The 16,636-nt window shown below is 44.4% G+C and overlaps 1 protein-coding gene across 3 annotated transcripts in view; it reads left to right on the forward strand.

Moving 5' to 3' along the window:
* LOC102938270 (gamma-aminobutyric acid receptor subunit gamma-4) overlaps positions 1–13,905 on the forward strand; it is a 75,322-nt gene extending 61,417 nt beyond the window's left edge. For all 3 annotated transcript variants that reach the window (XM_037909540.2, XM_037909541.2, XM_007063974.3), the window contains 2 exons: positions 9,501–9,703; positions 10,823–13,905. In XM_037909540.2, the coding sequence (XP_037765468.1) occupies positions 9,501–9,703; positions 10,823–11,113 (494 nt within the window). In that variant the 3' untranslated portion in view covers positions 11,114–13,905. The remainder of the gene's footprint in view (positions 1–9,500; positions 9,704–10,822) is intronic.
* Positions 13,906–16,636: the final 2,731 nt, after the last annotated feature.

Consider the following 16,636-nt stretch of genomic DNA (forward strand, 5'->3'; position numbering starts at 1 on the left):
TTATCATAGATGTAGATGCTGGAAGTGGTGCAGCTTTTCTGTGTCACAAAATGTTTAAATGTTATCAGGCATCTAATCCAAAGAAATCAAACTCACAAAAAGGGCCATAACTCATAGAAACAGTCTAATTTCGGCCAAAATTGGCAGAAACTTTCTAAATACAATTCATAATGTAATTATATACTCAAAGTAATACTGTTTTGGGACATATTTAGCCCACGTGATATATTTTATGCATTTTTCTGTACTACTTTGCCTTCAGTTAAAGCAAAAATCTGGAATCACATGATAGTCTGAGCTTGTTTGTACCATGTAATACATCAAAACATTTGTCATCATCTGTAGAATGGACTGAGTTGAGAAAAGTTTTTCTGTCTGCTATTTTTATGAAGTTATGCAAATAATAAGGCCCCCTACCCCCTAATTACAAAACATATATTTTTGATGTTATCTGCTTGGCTGGAGACGTAAGTCTAAAGCAAACTTAGTACAACTGTAATTATCTTCTTACCATCACTGAATACAATGACAATCTATGTAAACTACTTATATAACAGTAATGATTCTTAGTAGAACGGCTGGAGACTGTCTTGTATGAATATATCATGTGAATAACGAAGTATAATCATGCACTCTTATGTAACCTCTCCATATAACTATAAACTACTGAATGTCTCATCGACACCCCTTTGAGCTATATTAACTCATAAAATAGCCACAGTAATTTGGAGATAGTTGAAACACTTCTATTCTCCCCTCAGAACCTTTCTGATGTGTTTGATACTCTGTTGCTACACTCATCACTGTCACAGCTGCATGCATCACATAACACCGTATCTTCCCTGTGGTATTTGCATCTCCTTGTTGCACAGATACTCTCACAGCCACAATGCACAAAGGTGAGGATGGCTTCCGGAGCAGGTGGCAGCACCGCCATTTTAGGAACAAGATGTCCCGTGCTATCACCCATCTGTTGTTGACAGGGGACCTTTGAAGATACTGAACTGTTGCATGATTCCATATGTAGGGCTGACAGTTTGCGCATTTCAGATGCTGCCTGAAGGAGGCCATTGTTGGAGGCAGTTTCTCCCCTGTTTTGTTCTTCTTAGCAAACAACATGTCGCACATATTATCCAGAGATGTACTGTGGTAAAAAAACAATCGAGATGCCAGTGAGACACAGGCTACTGACTCTGGGAAAGCTGCAGCTGGGTTGGACTGCAGTACCTACCTTCAGCTCTTGCTCGTGATACTGAGCAAGGACTACTTAATTCAGCGACTGCTGCATTCTTCATTAGCTGTCTGGGTAGCTCAGGGCTGCCCATGCCGTGAATTCAAAGGCATGGCCCTACTTTGTAAAGCCATCAGCAGGCGGAGACATAGCTACCTTCTACATTGTTGTATCATCTTTCCCATGTGACCATGTCTGAGTGTTTCTTCTCTTTGCTCTCAAAAGTGCTCACACTGCCGGTAATGGGAGCAGGCTTATAAATGGCAGCATGCAGTTAGGTTACTGACACACCACCGATGATATTTCATGCTTGTTCTTGGGATGGGAAAGGAAGATTTTTGCACAAAGCTGGAGGGGAAATGAGCAGTATTCACATAGAACGCATCTCACTAGCCTTCCCCTGAGCTGACCAACACACAGCTCCAAAACCCAATCATCCAAACTCTATTACATTTTTAGTTTGGTTTTACAAAGTGATGCTGCTGTGAGCAAAACCTGGAATGCCAACAGGCGCAAGAGACACCCAAAGGCTGCGGTAGCATTTCTGTTCAAAAGTACATTTTCAAAGTGCTCTAAAGTTCATAGACCAGTCAGATTGGTGTGGAAATTTGCAAGCGAGGAGAAGGCGTTGGGTACCATTTGGGGTCACAGTCATGGGGTTCCTGAGATTCAGCTCCCTTTCTTTTCCGGCAGATGAGCTCTGTTTAATTTTAAAATGTTCTAAATTGCAAATGCAGAGCCAAACTGGCTTGAGAGCTGGCATGCCTGATGAAGACCCCGAATAACATCTGGGATACAAGTTTGGGGATCTTGGATGACTAGAGCCTCCCCTTACTTCTGACCTGTTTTTACAATGGGGCAAACTACCCTGGGCATGCCAGCAGAGTTTTCGGTAGCAGTACAGACCTTGCTGAAGCAGCAGGCCTGCAGTGCTGAGCTGGGGAGTGAACTGAGAAGGAGTGTGCTCAGTACATGCCACAGGCCCACACCAAAGTCAGAGGAATCTAAGAATGTTCAGTCCACACAATAGGCACACAAAGCCAGATCCACAAAGGGACTTGGGCACCTAAGTCCCATTTTAGGCATCTCCGTGAGCCACAAAATCCCCCCTCAGCTGCCACCCAACCCCATAGGTTCCTAACTCACTTGGCACCTAAGTTTTTGCTCTAAAAGTTCCCTTGGTGCCTCTGAGCACATGTACCACTACCTCAGTCTCGGCACCAGAGGCCTAATCTCACGCCGAAGCACCAGCACAACTCTCCAATCGGGGCAAATAGGCGTTGCCCTGCCTCACTTCCTTGTGGGTCTTGATCTGGTTGGTAGGCATGCTGCAAGCTGCCTAACTCCACACATGGCAGCTGGGGAAGCAGACAGCCTCCCCGAACCCAAAGCTCTAGGTAACTTTACTCTCCGTGAGGTGGTATCAGGACAGACCAAGGGAGATGCAGTGCTTCTGCCTGCTATATGGCTGACACAAACAAATCAAAACCACGTGCTTTCACTTAAAGCCAGCACTCTCCCTAGAATGCCTTTACTTGAAGTCACTGCTTTGTTTAGTCTTAAGCACATACAAACACAATAGGTTACAGAGCACCCAGAACTGATAATTACCTGCTAGGAGTTTGGAGTGGTATTCAGGTGGCTGCAGATCTCAACGTGTCCACGAAGCGATCCACTTGGCCCAGACCCACAATTCCCCTCTTATACTCAAAAAGTTACGGAGACATATCAATAAAAAAAGGGGGTTATATTGCTGACCAAACAAAATCAGTCACTGGGCCAAAAGCAGGTGTTACAAAAACATATCACTAAAAAAAATAATTGTTAATCAAGCAATTTCCAAGCAGTTAATCTGGCAGCTATATTTCCCAATAACAACAGTCCTGAAATATAGCCAGACTTCCTGTTTTTCACAGATGCATACCCCAGCATATCAGAGAGGTGTAGAGTCAAGCCCACTTCATGTGATAGCTGTCGTTCCCCCCACTCCCGGCTTGCCTTAGTTATGCTAAGTTCCTGCAAAAGCCTAATAAATGGCTAAATGCAACAAGCAGAATCACTGATAGTCCATCCCAATAATTGGCAATGTCTGGACACCTGGCTGGATGCTAAAATGTCCCGGTACACCTCCAGACCAAACATAAGTGACAAACCCAGTTAAGGCTACTGAAGAATCACTGGTGGGAGCAGAAGGCTGCAGAACTGCAGGAAGCAGCCAACAAGTATGATTCTACGTAAGTCTCCATGTTGTGTATGGCCCACTCTCCAGTGGCACAGCCCCATCCTTATAGCAGATGATAACCAGCTGCTCACAAAGATAAGATTCTCTCTCGCTGGGCGGAGTACTTTGATAGTGTCCTGAGCCATCACTCATTGAAATCATTGACTCACTCCCACAGCATACTGTCCTGGAGGGTTGTCTATGGATCCTTCTTTAGATGAAGTTACTAAGGCCATCAAGCAGCTGTCCACCGGCAAATCTCCAACTTGGTATTCCACCTGAAGCATACAAATGTGGAGGTGCCCACCTGATCAGGAAACTCACCACCCCTTCCAAGATTGTATGGGAGCAAGGCACTGTGCCCCAGGAATATCAGGATGCTTTCATAATCCATTTATAGAAAAGGAAGAGAAGCATCTCTAGCTGTGACAACGATCGTGGAATCTTATTGCTGTCTATAGCAGGGAAGATCTTGCACCGGTTGTCCTCAACAGATTCGTCTCCCACCTAGTGAACTCAGTGTATCCAGAGTCACAGTGTGGCTTTTGTGCTAGCTGTGGAACCATGGACATGATTTTTGCATCCCAACAAGTACACAAGAAGGCTGGTGAACAGAACAAGGACTTGTACATGGTGTTTGTTGACCTAACCGAAGCCTTCGACACAGTGAATTGCAAGGGCTTATGTAAACTCCTTCATAAATTTGGTTGCCCAGAGAAGATGATTGATGTCATCTGCTCATTTCATGATGGCATGATGGCCAGGGTGATGGGGAGTGTGATGACTCATCAGAAGCCTTCCCTATCAATGGCACCAAACAAGGATGCGTAATGGCTCCAGTCCTCTTTGCCATTGTCTTCTCAGCCAAGCTCTTGTTCGCATTACAGGACTTCAATAGAGGCGCACATATCCAGTTTAGCTGAGATGGGGGCGTCTAGTCAATCGACAGTGACTTAGGGCTCACACCAAGGTAATTGAACAGCTATTGAGAGAACTCCTGTTTGCTGATGATTGTGCCCTCATTGCATATGCACTCAAGGACATTCAGCTTATTGTGGACCGCTTTGCCTATGGCTCAAAATGCTTCGGTTTCACAATCAGCCTGAAAAAGATGACGGGCGTGTACCAGCCAGCACCAGACCACCAGCATCATGAGCACCATGATCCCAACAACACATCCTTCAGCTCGGTCATAAAATTCTGCTACCTGGGTAGCACACTTTCCAGCAAGGCCACGCTTGGCATCTGGCAGACTCATCCACAGGCTCTGGAGGGAGCGTGGAGTCTGCCTCAGAACCAAGATAAAAATTCACCACACTGTTGTACTCACCTTACACCTGTACGGCTGTGAGACATGGATGGTCTACCAGTGCCACATCAAACAGCTGGAGAGTTTCCACCTTCACTTCCTAAGCTCCAGCTGCTATATCAAGTGGCAGAACAGGATCCCCAACACTGAAGTCCTTGAGACGTGCCAGATCCCTGGAACCAAGAACATGCTCATCAGGGCTCAACTTTGCTGGGCGGGACACGTGATCTGCATGGAGGTTTTCCTTACACTGAATAGCTGACTGAGCTCGGGAACATGCTCTAAGGGTCAACCCATCCTCAAATAGAAAGACACCTTGAAGGCCAACCTCAAAGCATGCAAGGTAGATATTAGAACCTGGGAACTCTTGCACTGGACAGACCCAGATGGAGAGTTCTGTGTCATGAGGAGTGGCATGTGAGGTCTCTGTAGGAGAAGATAGCACATCATAAGGCCAACAGCTCAAACCCTCCCCCCAACAATGACTGCATTTGCAACCGCAATTTGCAAATTCATGATTTAACTCACTTCCCATGTGAGAAGCCCTAAAAACAAATAAACCCAGAACTCAAGTCAACACTAGCTGAACCCTCATCCATCGAAGCAATGGGAGATTCCAGGAGGACCTAATGATTTTAAATTATGACTTTTTATGAGATCAGAGAGGTCTACCTCACCGCTTCATAGCCTACTAGTCACAAACTGCTTTTCTTGTGTGCCATTCTCTCTTGCCATACGCAAACTTTCTGCAGTTTCAGATGGGGTCACAGGAAATGTTGCAATGTTCACAAGTAACTGTCTGGTGTATGGGCTTGTTCCAGGTTCAGTGCTAAAAGGATTTGTCATTCTTTCAGTCACAACTTTTAATAGCATCTTGGACAGCAATTTCATCAGCAGTCGTGCTTTTTGATAGCTTCTTTGTGGAGATCTGTTGCTGAAGGCTGAATTCCACACATTTGTCATAGCTGTTACAGCTGCCTTAAAATGTGCAGTCAGCTAATATTTGGTCAGAGCCTTACCTTTTGTGCAAAGAGGCTGATTATTCCCACAGTCCTTCTTGAGAGGTTGCCTGATGGCCAAGTCATGCCATACACCCCTGAAGGGTCTGGCAGTCCAGTATACTGCTCCCTATGAAATAGAGCATGATATATTTCTGTCTTCTGTTACATTTACATAATCCCATCTAGCATGACCACACTAGAAGTCAACTGGAATCATTTCTGCAAATGTCTCAAGCTCCATGGACTTGTTATCATCTCTCTTGCTACAATGTAATCCATCAGTAGTTGGGAGAAATCTGTTACATAGTTTTCGCAGAACAGAAATGTATCTGAACAGATTTTTCCTTGGGTAACACAAGTGTCCATGTGCTGGTGGAGTGATTGGGTGCTGCTTTTGAAGACTGCCAGGGCATTCTGTGTTTCCACTCTCTTTTCTCTGTGTTCCATCTCCCCATCTTCACATGCTTCAATGCATGTTTGAGCTTTCTCCAAGATGCATCTCTTCTCGTCATCTGGGAGAACATCATTTCTCATGGAATCGCCAAGTGCCATCCATTTCAAGCGATTCATTGCCTCATTCATAAGTTTGTGGATTCTAACACCACAGTTATATCCTTTCCCTCGTAGAGCATGGCTGATGATGGAAGCACCATAGATTTTGGCTTCCACAAGGATGTCTTCAAACCCACTTTCCTGCATCACACTGCCCATCTATCACCCATGAAATTCATTGCATGATGTATGACTCCCATCTCAAGGTGAAGAGTGTCAAATTTGTTTTGATTCCTCCATTTAATCAACTGTGCTTTGCAGTAGATTGCATCATCGTACATTACATAGGTCCAGTGTTGGCCCAGAGAGTGGAACATGACCTGAAAATATTTCATATTGCAATACGCTCTATTAACATCAGTTGCCAGTGCAGTAATCATTGGAAATTAACCAATACTCATAAAACATAAAGTAGCAGACAGAAAAACTTTTTCTCAGATCACTCCATTCTACAGATAATGACAAATATTTTAATGTATTACATGGTACAAATGAGCTCTGACTATTGTGTGACTACAGATTTTTGCTTTGACCGAAGGCAAAAAAATGTGGGAAAATGCATAAAATATATCGTCGGGGTTAAATATTTCCCAAACTTTCCAAAACAGTACTATTTTGAGTACATAGTCACATTAGAAATTATATTTAGAAGGTTGCTGACAATTTTGGTAAAAATTATACTGTGTTACTTTGAGTTATGGCCCTTTTTGTGATTTTATGATTTTTTCAGATTGGATGCCCGATAGTGTTTAAACATTACATGGTATAGAAAAACTGCACCACTTCCAGCATCTATATCTACCCTGGTGATAACTATCAGATATGTGCCTACCATGTGATAGCAATTCAATTTTTCCAGCTGATGTGTCATCTTAACTCATTAAAAAGACCCCTTTACAAATCTGACCGGTAGACTACTGGTTACCTATTGTTCCCCCCTCATTAGCACAACTCCCCCTTGGGTTCTGGTCTTGGGAGCTTTGCAGCCATGTCTACGTCATGGAATTAAACAGAGCCAAATTCTCCACTCAGTTACAGACTGACTTTGGTGGAGTTGTGCTGGTGACTTGGTATCACACACATAGACCAGTTCTACCTTCATTGAGTATTGCCACTGACCTCAACAGGAGCAGGGCTGGGCTCAGACACGACACAGACCATACAGGGGACACTCGGAGGCATTTTCTGTGGCCAGTGCTTTAGAATTGTTGAAAACATTACAAAGTCCCTGGCATTGGGAAGTACATTGGACTATACCATACAAATCAGGTGGCAGTAAGACAGCCTCACGAGGGTTCACTTGTGTGACCCACCCGCTAGTGTAGGATATCCACTTGGGGCTGGATGTTGTGATTCCCCTCTCGAGGAGACATACTCACACTGGCTTGATGACACCTAGCGCCCTAAAATAGTAGTGGAGTCGCGGTAGCAAAGACAGTGGCTCGGGCTAGCCACTTGAGTATGTACACATAGGGTCTGGATAGGTTTGTACCAGGGTAGTTAGCCCTTCCCGCCGCTCCCTGTGCTACCGCAGTTACTCTGCTATTTTTAGCATGCTAGCTTGATGAGAGCTGGTGCAGGTATGTCTCCTCTAGCTGGGAACCACCCCCCACACACACACCCTCGCCAGCTCCAAGTGTAGATGTACCCTTCAAGTCACAGATACGCAGTGATAGAAGCCAAGGCTATGATTCCATAGGGAGGCTCTGCTAACATCCCAGACAATGAAAAGCCAAGACATCAGAACCCCAAAGATGGATTCTCCTTGGGTTACCTTGTCACCTGTGTGTTACCAGTTTTCATGCACAATCTAAAAGCAGACTCTTTGACTTGTGTCTCTTTGAAACATTTGCTGTTTACAGTCCACCTTCTTATACAAACCCTGCCACACTGCCTGTGGTGATATTATTTGTAATGATTTAGATAGTCCTGTAGGTGGGTATGGCACTTTACAGACAAAAAATTAGACAAGGTCTTTGCCCAGAGAAATTTATAATCTAATTTGCATGGATAACCTAATGAGTAAAGGCCTGGCGAGCATGTGGGGGACTGAAGAGGGTTGGGTGGGATGTCACAGTGAGGGGAGAGAGTAGGACAAGAATTACCATATGGCTTTTGTATGCTGTCCCCTGTTCCCTGGGACTTTCCAGAACACTCCCAGACAGGACAGTGTGTGTAAATGCATGCCTATAGCTCACACAGCTGGAAACTGCTACCGCTCTTCCTAGCACAGACCAAGAGCATGTAGGAAAGGAGCACAACCTGCCATAGAACTCTTTCCCCCACAGTTAGAGCACTCTCCAAATGGTGGGTTCTAGATTTAGAATAGAACTGGATATTTTTGCGCCTTGAGCTCCATTTGTCTCTGGTGAAACGAGTTCTGGGCAGCCGCATGATTTGCAAAGATGTTATTCTTTGTACGGCATTACAGGCAAATCAACAAGACAGAACCCTGGGCTTGGGAGCTTTTGCACATAACTCTGCAAGGGATAGAGGTAGGGCATTGTGGAAAGGATAACAAGAGCTGCTTTTGTCGCTTGTGTGTCTTGTTCATGCTTGTGTGTGCGCTTTGAAAAGGAGCCACTGGTGTGGGGTGGTCTTGGGTGAGCCACTTACAGTGTGAGCCTGAGAGTTGTGGAGCACTGCAGCTCCTGTTTGAGGCTCAGCACTTTGGAAAATATGGCCCTAGGTGTCTCAAGCCAGAGGCACCCCAAATCAGTCAACCCTCTTAGAAATCTTGGCCCTAGCTTTTAATGACAGAAATTTGGAATGTTGTTAAGTCCCTGGATCAGGTTGGCCCCATCTCTTACACCTTCCTTCTACGTATAAACTGAGCATGTTTGTCATGGGAATCCCAATAGGCACAGAACCCTACAGAGCGTTTTTGCAGCATCCCTTTTCAGAATAGAATTACACTTCAGGTGAACACACTCCCCTGCCCAGCTCTTCAACTATCCCCACAACAGAACTGTTATACAGTAATAGAAGTGCTCGCTCACCTCCTCGCCAGCCAGTCAGGATGTCCTGGCTCCCTTTGGAGAGTCAGGGAAAGAGGAGAGCTGGAGCCACTGGGGAATCCTGTGCTGATGGCATAGGGAGGAAGGGGATGACCGGTAATGTTATACGTAAGCAACTGGCTCCTCTCCTTGGCTTTGCTACTTCTGACAGTGCTCTGTGCCCTTGTAGGCATCACCACAGTGCTCACCATGACCACCTTGAGTACCATCTCCCGCAAGCACCTCCCGAGGGTCTCCTACATCACTGCCATGGATCTCTTTGTCTCGGTGTGCTTCATCTTCGTCTTTGCCGCTCTCATGGAATACGCCACACTCAACTACCTGGTGGGAAACAAGAAACCACCGGAGAACAACAGCAAGAAACCCAGACTGGTAGGCAGGGGCAAGGTAGAGGGAGGGGATGGGGAGCTAGCTCTGCTATATCCCAAAGCCACCGCAGTGTGGTAGTGCTTAGGAATGTTACCATCCCGTCTGCACAGGGAACCGCTGTGCTCTTTGGCTCCTGGCCAGTAACATATTGTATTCACAAGGCAGAATGGTGCAAAGCCTGTTCTCATGCTATGTTGTTATGGGGTGCCACTCCAGAGAGTGCCGAAGGGAGAAACACACAGCAATAGACTGGGAGGGAGTGAGGCTCCGGAGACCAGGCAAGGCAGAGGGACAGGCAGTAACACCCCAAAGGGGTCTGATGTTGCAAGAAGGCAACCTTAGAGACTGTAGGCATCAGAGGGGCTGGCGGACCCCTGGAGGGGGGGATGCTTGAAGAGGCAGAACTCTAGGAACAAGGGGTGTCTGGGGGCATGGCAGTGCCCTTCAGAGTACATAAGGAGAGTTGTTGAGTATGGACATATTACATGTAGCCATTGTACTCATGCCTTTCAGTGGGCTTTGCTTAAGTTCACAGTGGGTGCCATCAACACACCAACCAGTCCTGCATATCTGACCTTAAACAGGGCTTTAGCCCCAAGTTCCTAGGTAGCATGAGGCTGAAAACCTGAATTCTGGATCTCTCCTGCAAGCCCCCGCCTTGCTCTGATGGAGGGGAGCTATGCTGCTGAGTTGAAGACATACTTCCTCTCCAAGAGTGAGCTATTATAATCACTGCACTGCCCACGCTTTCCTCCCGTGGTGAATGTGAAAACACGATGGCAATCAGAGAACATGTCTGGGCAGCATCCTGCACTCCTAGACCGCATCCGGGCTCAGTGGGAATGTGACAGGCTGAGAAAACTATCTGTTGTGTGGGGCATGAAATGTCAGAGACAGCACTGGGGGATTAGCACTCTCAGGTCTTCTCTGCTCAGACCTGTGCCCAGGATATGCCAGGGAACTGAATTACAGTCAGACAGGAAGATGGAAAAGTAGAGCTCTCTAGTATCCCTGTGCACTGAGTACATCCAGGAGATGAAAGGAGACTGACTGGGTCTGTTGTCTGGGCGAATGAGGGTTCATCTTTCCTTTAACTCTAACCCATTCTCCTCCTTGTTCTAGCCACCTGCCAATGCCCACATGATGCCCTCCTTCACCACCATCAACATCAACAACCTCATGCACTGGCCTCCTGAGGTCGAGGAGGAGGAGGAGGAGCCAGGCGCCCCTTGCCTAGAAGGGAAGGAATGTGAGAGGTTTTTTTGCTGCATCGAGGACTGTCAGACAGGGACGTGGCGGGAAGGCCGCATCCGCATTCACATCTCCCGTCTGGACTCCTACTCCCGGGTTTTCTTCCCCACAGCCTTCCTGCTCTTCAACATCGTGTACTGGATTGCCTATCTCTATCTCTAGCTGTTCCCCAACCTGTGCTGAAATAAACCAGAGGCCAACAAGATTTGCAAAAAAGGAAAAAGGGAAACAGTGTGGCTTCTCATTTTAGTCATTCATTGTTTTGACATTTGCCCAACCTTAACCCTTTCCTGCCCTTCTGAGTAGAACCAGTTGGGGAAAAAATTCATGGCCAAACTCTTTGATAAAAAACAGGTTGCCAACACATGGGAAATTTTCTTGTGAAAATTTCTGGTTTTCTGCAAAAATACAAATCTGAAAGCTTTCTCCATTTCCAATGAAACCCCCATAATTCCACAGAAAGTGCTTACAAAGGTGATTTTTTTTTCATTTTGGCAGGAAATCAAATAAATTTCTTGACTAACTCTACTCCTGAGTCAGCTTCTGTTGATATAGACCTTGGTGTAGGGCCATGGAAAAGTCCACAAAGACTGGAGGTGGAGGAGGAGAAACTGGCTACATCCTCCCCTCCATCAGGAACCAGTGTTGTCCAAAATGTGGATGGTACTTGCCAGAAAGGGTGCATGGCCATAGACCGGGGATGAACCAGTGCATTCCCCAGCAGCCTCTACCAGCAGGGCTGCTATGGGACTCTCATTGTAGCCCATAGCTGTCCCCTGCTGTAGCAGATGGCACCAAGACACAGCAGCAGGGACTTTCCCTGACACTGGTCAGTCTATGAAGCTATGCATTTGTAAAGTTTTAAATAAGTCTGTGAGGATCCATCTACTCTACAACTACAACCCTATAAAGGACCCAGTTACATCGTGGTTGTATTCTGTAGTGTAGATGTATATTGCTTTCAGTTACAACACTAAATACAGTGTTGTAACTGAAATCAATATATTTGAAAAGGTAGAAAAACATCCAAAATATTTATATTAAATTTAAATTGGTATTCTGTTATTGTTTAGCAGTGAGATTAAAACTGTGATTAATTGCAACTGCTTATCTAATATAATTAATTTGTTTTGTGTTAATCACTTGCGTTAATTGTGATTAGGTGAGAGCCCTACCCCTAACACTGTTTTATTTGTAGTGTAGACAGGGTCTGATTTTTTTTAGTTCTGCTTCAGGGGAACAAAATGTGATCCCAGTTCTACCCTCCATCAGTGGGTACTATCTGACTCCACAAATCATCCTATTGGAACCAGCGGGGCTTCTCATGGACTGAGGTATTACTCAACCTAAGTAAGGGTGACAGAATCAGGCCCTGCTGAATTTAAAATAACAAATATGCAAGGTCCTTTTGGGGGCCCTTGCAGCTCAAACAGATCTATTTTTAAATCTTTAGGATTCAGAAAGAAAATTTAAACTGGAAGATTTAGGAGAAAGCCATGGCTCCACCTACTCTCTGACACTCCCCACCCCTTTTCTGATGAGTGGCTCCCGGAAAGGGGCGGAGCAACTCAATAACATCTGCAAGTGCTAGGTCTGCTATGTTGAGTAGCCCTTAGCCAGGTCACGCATGGGGAGGTAGGTGTTTCCTTGCTGACATACTATCACAGAACTTGTGTGGCCATATAACTTGGGGAGGGAAGCAATTTTTCCTTGGTGAGGGTTGGGGAAATATGCCATTCAGTGCTAAGCAGGAAGAGTCTGCATCTGTAGCAGAAAAACATGGAGCCGGACCCTCCACTGGAGTTAATTGTTGCTGCCCCATTTATACCAGCTGAGCACCCGTCCCACAATGCTGTTTCCTGAAAGTGATTTCCCATTCATATTTACTTACTGTGTAAATTAAAAAGAAATCTTTTAGAAAGAGCATGTTTTAGAAATAACTTTCACTTTAAAGGCTTGTCCCAAGAAGAGAGACAACACCTGCAGGGAGTGTAGCTGGGAATGGCTGATTTACTGGACAGCTAATAGGGCCACGAGGGATATGTATTCTTAGAGAGCAAATTTGATCTGGTTTAAAGATGGATTTTGACACTGTTGAATGTGATCTGAATAATGATGTGTCATGTTTAATTAATTCATAAATATACCCTTACCTTGCTTCCAGGGGGACTCAAAGAGAGCCTAATTAAGGCTACAATAGTACAACACTTGGCTAAGTATAACCTAATAGGGTCAAACCTGCACAGCTTCTGGAAGGGAAAATTATGCCTGTCTAACCTGTTAGAGTTCTTTGAAATGCTGAATAAATCAGGAGATAAAGGTTTCCCAGCAGACATAATTTACTCTGATTTTTCCAATGGCTTTTGAGAAGATGGAGCAGAATTATTGAGGATGGTACAAGGGGGTTCTAATTAGAAGAAATTAATGTAGGAAAAGGAAGTCTAAGAAAAGGATAAAAATAGCTTCCTGACAATGAAGTCTATTGGGCTGTGTCTCCTGAGTGAATGGGGGTGAAGTCTCACTTGACATAGTAAAACCAGCAGTGTAGTCGAGGGTAAACTTGGGTAACCCACATTTGCCCGATCTCATTTGTGGAATATGGAGTTTAAGTTAGGTTAGTTCACCCCTTCTTTTTTTATCAATACACCACTGAATAAAACGCGATTGGACGTGGCAACATAATATACTGTATGAATCAACCAGTAGAAACTATGGGCAGGTTTAAACATGATGGAAGACAAAGGTAATGTACAACAGCAAAGACAGTGAAAACTCCTCAGATACAGCCCTGCCTTCGGAACATACGCACTCTTCTAAGGAAACCGAGTTAGGAGGTTGTCAGGAAAAACATGATTATCCAGTAAGGAGCAGCACTTAGCAAGATAGATGGTTGGGTATATTATAAAAGAGAATAGAATTCCCCCACCCATGACCACCACCACCACCACACACACACACACACACACACACACACACACACACACACACACACACACACACACACACACACACACACACACACACACACACCCCTCCCCCTCTGCTAATATAACAATGGGCAAAGTCAGTGCTGAGTGAGTAGGCACAGGTGTCATGGGAATTTTATCCATTTACACTTGGGTCTATGATGGTATATACTGATCTGGGGGCTGAGGATGTTAGGGAGATTCCCAAACCTAAGCCATCTTTTGTAGGTGACAAATCTGAGGAATTGTCACAGATTGAAGTGTCACTAGAGGAGGTTTTGGAATTAATTGAGAAACTTAACAGTAACAAGTCACCGGGACCAGATGGCAATCACCCAAGAGTTCTGAAAGAACTCAAATATGAAATTGCGGAACTATTAACTATGGTTTGTAACCTGTCCTTTAAAACAGCTACTGTACCCAGTGACTGGAAGATAGCTAACCTAAAGCCATATTTAAGAAGGGCTCTAGAGGTGATCCTGGCAATTACAGACCGATAAGTCTAACGTCAGTACCGGGCAAATTAGTTGAAACAATAGTAAAGAATAAAATTGTCAGACACATAGAAGAACATCAATTGTTGCCCAAAAGTCAGCATGGTTTCTGTAAAGGGAGATCATGTCTTACTAATGTATTAGAGTTCTTTGAGGGGTTGAACAAACATGTGGACAAGGGGGATCCAGTGGACATAGTGTACTTAGATTTCCAGAAAGCCTTTGACAAGGTCCCTCACCAAAGGCTCTTACATAAATTAAGTTGTCATGGGATAAGAGGGAAGATCCTTTCATGGATTGAGAATGGGTTAAAAGACAGGGAACAAAGAGTAGGAATAAATGGTAAATTTCCAGAAGGAAGAGGGGTAACTACAGTAGTGTTGTTCCCCAAGGGTCAGTCCTAGGACCAATCCTCTTCAACTTATTCATAAATGATCTGGAGAAAGGGGTAAACAGTGAGGTGGCAAAGTTTCCAGATGATACTAAACTGCTCAAGATAGTTAAGACCAAAGCAGACTGTGAAGAACTTCAAAAAGATCTCACAAAACTAAGTGATTGGGCAACAAAATGGCAAATGAAATTTAATGTGGATAAATATAAAGTAATGCACATTGGAAAAAATAACCCCAATTACACATACAATATGATGGGGGCTAATTTAGCTACAACTAATCAGGAGAAAGATCTTGAAGTCATTGTGGGTAGTTCTCTGAAGACATCTATGCAGTGTGCAGCAGCAGTCAAAAAAGCAAACAGGATGTTAGGAATCATTAAAAAAGGGATAGAGAATAAGATGGAGAATATCTTATTGCCCTTATATAAATCCATGGTACGCTCACATCTTGAATACTGCATACAGATGTGGTCCCCTCATCTCAAAAAAGATATACTAGCATTAGGAAAGGTTCAGAAAAGGGCAACTAAAATGATTAGGGGTTTGGAACGGGTCCCATATGAGGAGAGATTAAAGGGGCTAGGACTTTTCAGCTTGGAAAAGAGGAGACAATGGGGGGATATGATAGAGGTATATAAAATCATGAATGGTGTGGAGAAAGTGAATAAGGAAAAGTTATTTACTTGTTCCCATAATATAAGAACTAGGGGCCACCAAATGAAATCAATTGGCAGCAGGTTTAAAACAAATAAAAGGTAGTTCTTCTTCTCTCAGTGCACAGTCAACCTGTGGAACTCCTTGCCTGAGGAGGTTGTGAAGGCTAGGACTATAAAAGGGTTTAAAAGAGAACTGGATAAATTCATGGACTTCCCGTGGGCCACAAAGCAAGTCCGCGGCAGAGCTAGGGGTAGAACACTCCTCTCCCTAGAATTCCCTTTCTTTCCCAGATTAAAGTAAAAACGGCAGCCTTACTTATGAATTCCTTGGTTTATATCACAACCAACAAGGTACGGTGGTCTGGTTTTTGTTTTAAAATGGGATGGCTGCTGACTTTTTATGTCCTTGTATGTTGTCCATACAAGGTGAACTGAGATGCTGACCAAACACACACCAGACTAATGACTGTACTGAAGCCATGATGTCAGCATTCGTGTTCTATACATTTTGTTTGAAAAAGTTTCATTTGTCACTTCACTGCCTCCCATTCCTGTCAACTCCCCCCACAAATATGCTCTATAATGGAACAGTTTGAGACTGTAAGCTCTTCAGGGCAGGGACTGACTCTTATATGTGTTTGTACAGCCCCTAGCACACTGAGGCTGTGATCTCAGTTGGGGCACTTGGGTGTTAACTGTAAATGTAAATAATAAACAGTATTAATAGCAGTCTGCATCCATGAAAGCTGTTCCCAGTCCTGCTACTGTGGATGGAAGGAAATGTTCAGCCAATAAGGGGATCTGAATACAGCACAAATGAAACCCCTTCCTCTGCAGTGTGGGGCACTGGTCACTTGCTGGAGGATTCTCTGCACCTTGAAGTCTTTAAAACTCAATTTGAGGACTTCAGTAGCTCAGACATAGGTTAAGGGTTTATTACAGGAGTGAGTGGGTGAGATTTTGTGGACCGCATTGTGCAGGAGGTCAGACTAGACTATCATAATGGTCCCTTCTGACCTTAAAGTCTATGATTCTATGAGTGCTATCTTGTCCTATTTTTACCACATGGATAAGCCAAATTTTATCACTAGAGTAGGACAAAGGTTTGCATATGAATTTTTTCCATTGTAAAAGGTGGTGTCTTCAGAATTGAAATTTTCCCATGGGAACATGTA

The sequence above is a fragment of the Chelonia mydas genome, chromosome 9, assembly GCF_015237465.2.
Source record: "Chelonia mydas isolate rCheMyd1 chromosome 9, rCheMyd1.pri.v2, whole genome shotgun sequence".
Lineage (NCBI taxonomy): Eukaryota > Metazoa > Chordata > Testudines > Cheloniidae > Chelonia > Chelonia mydas.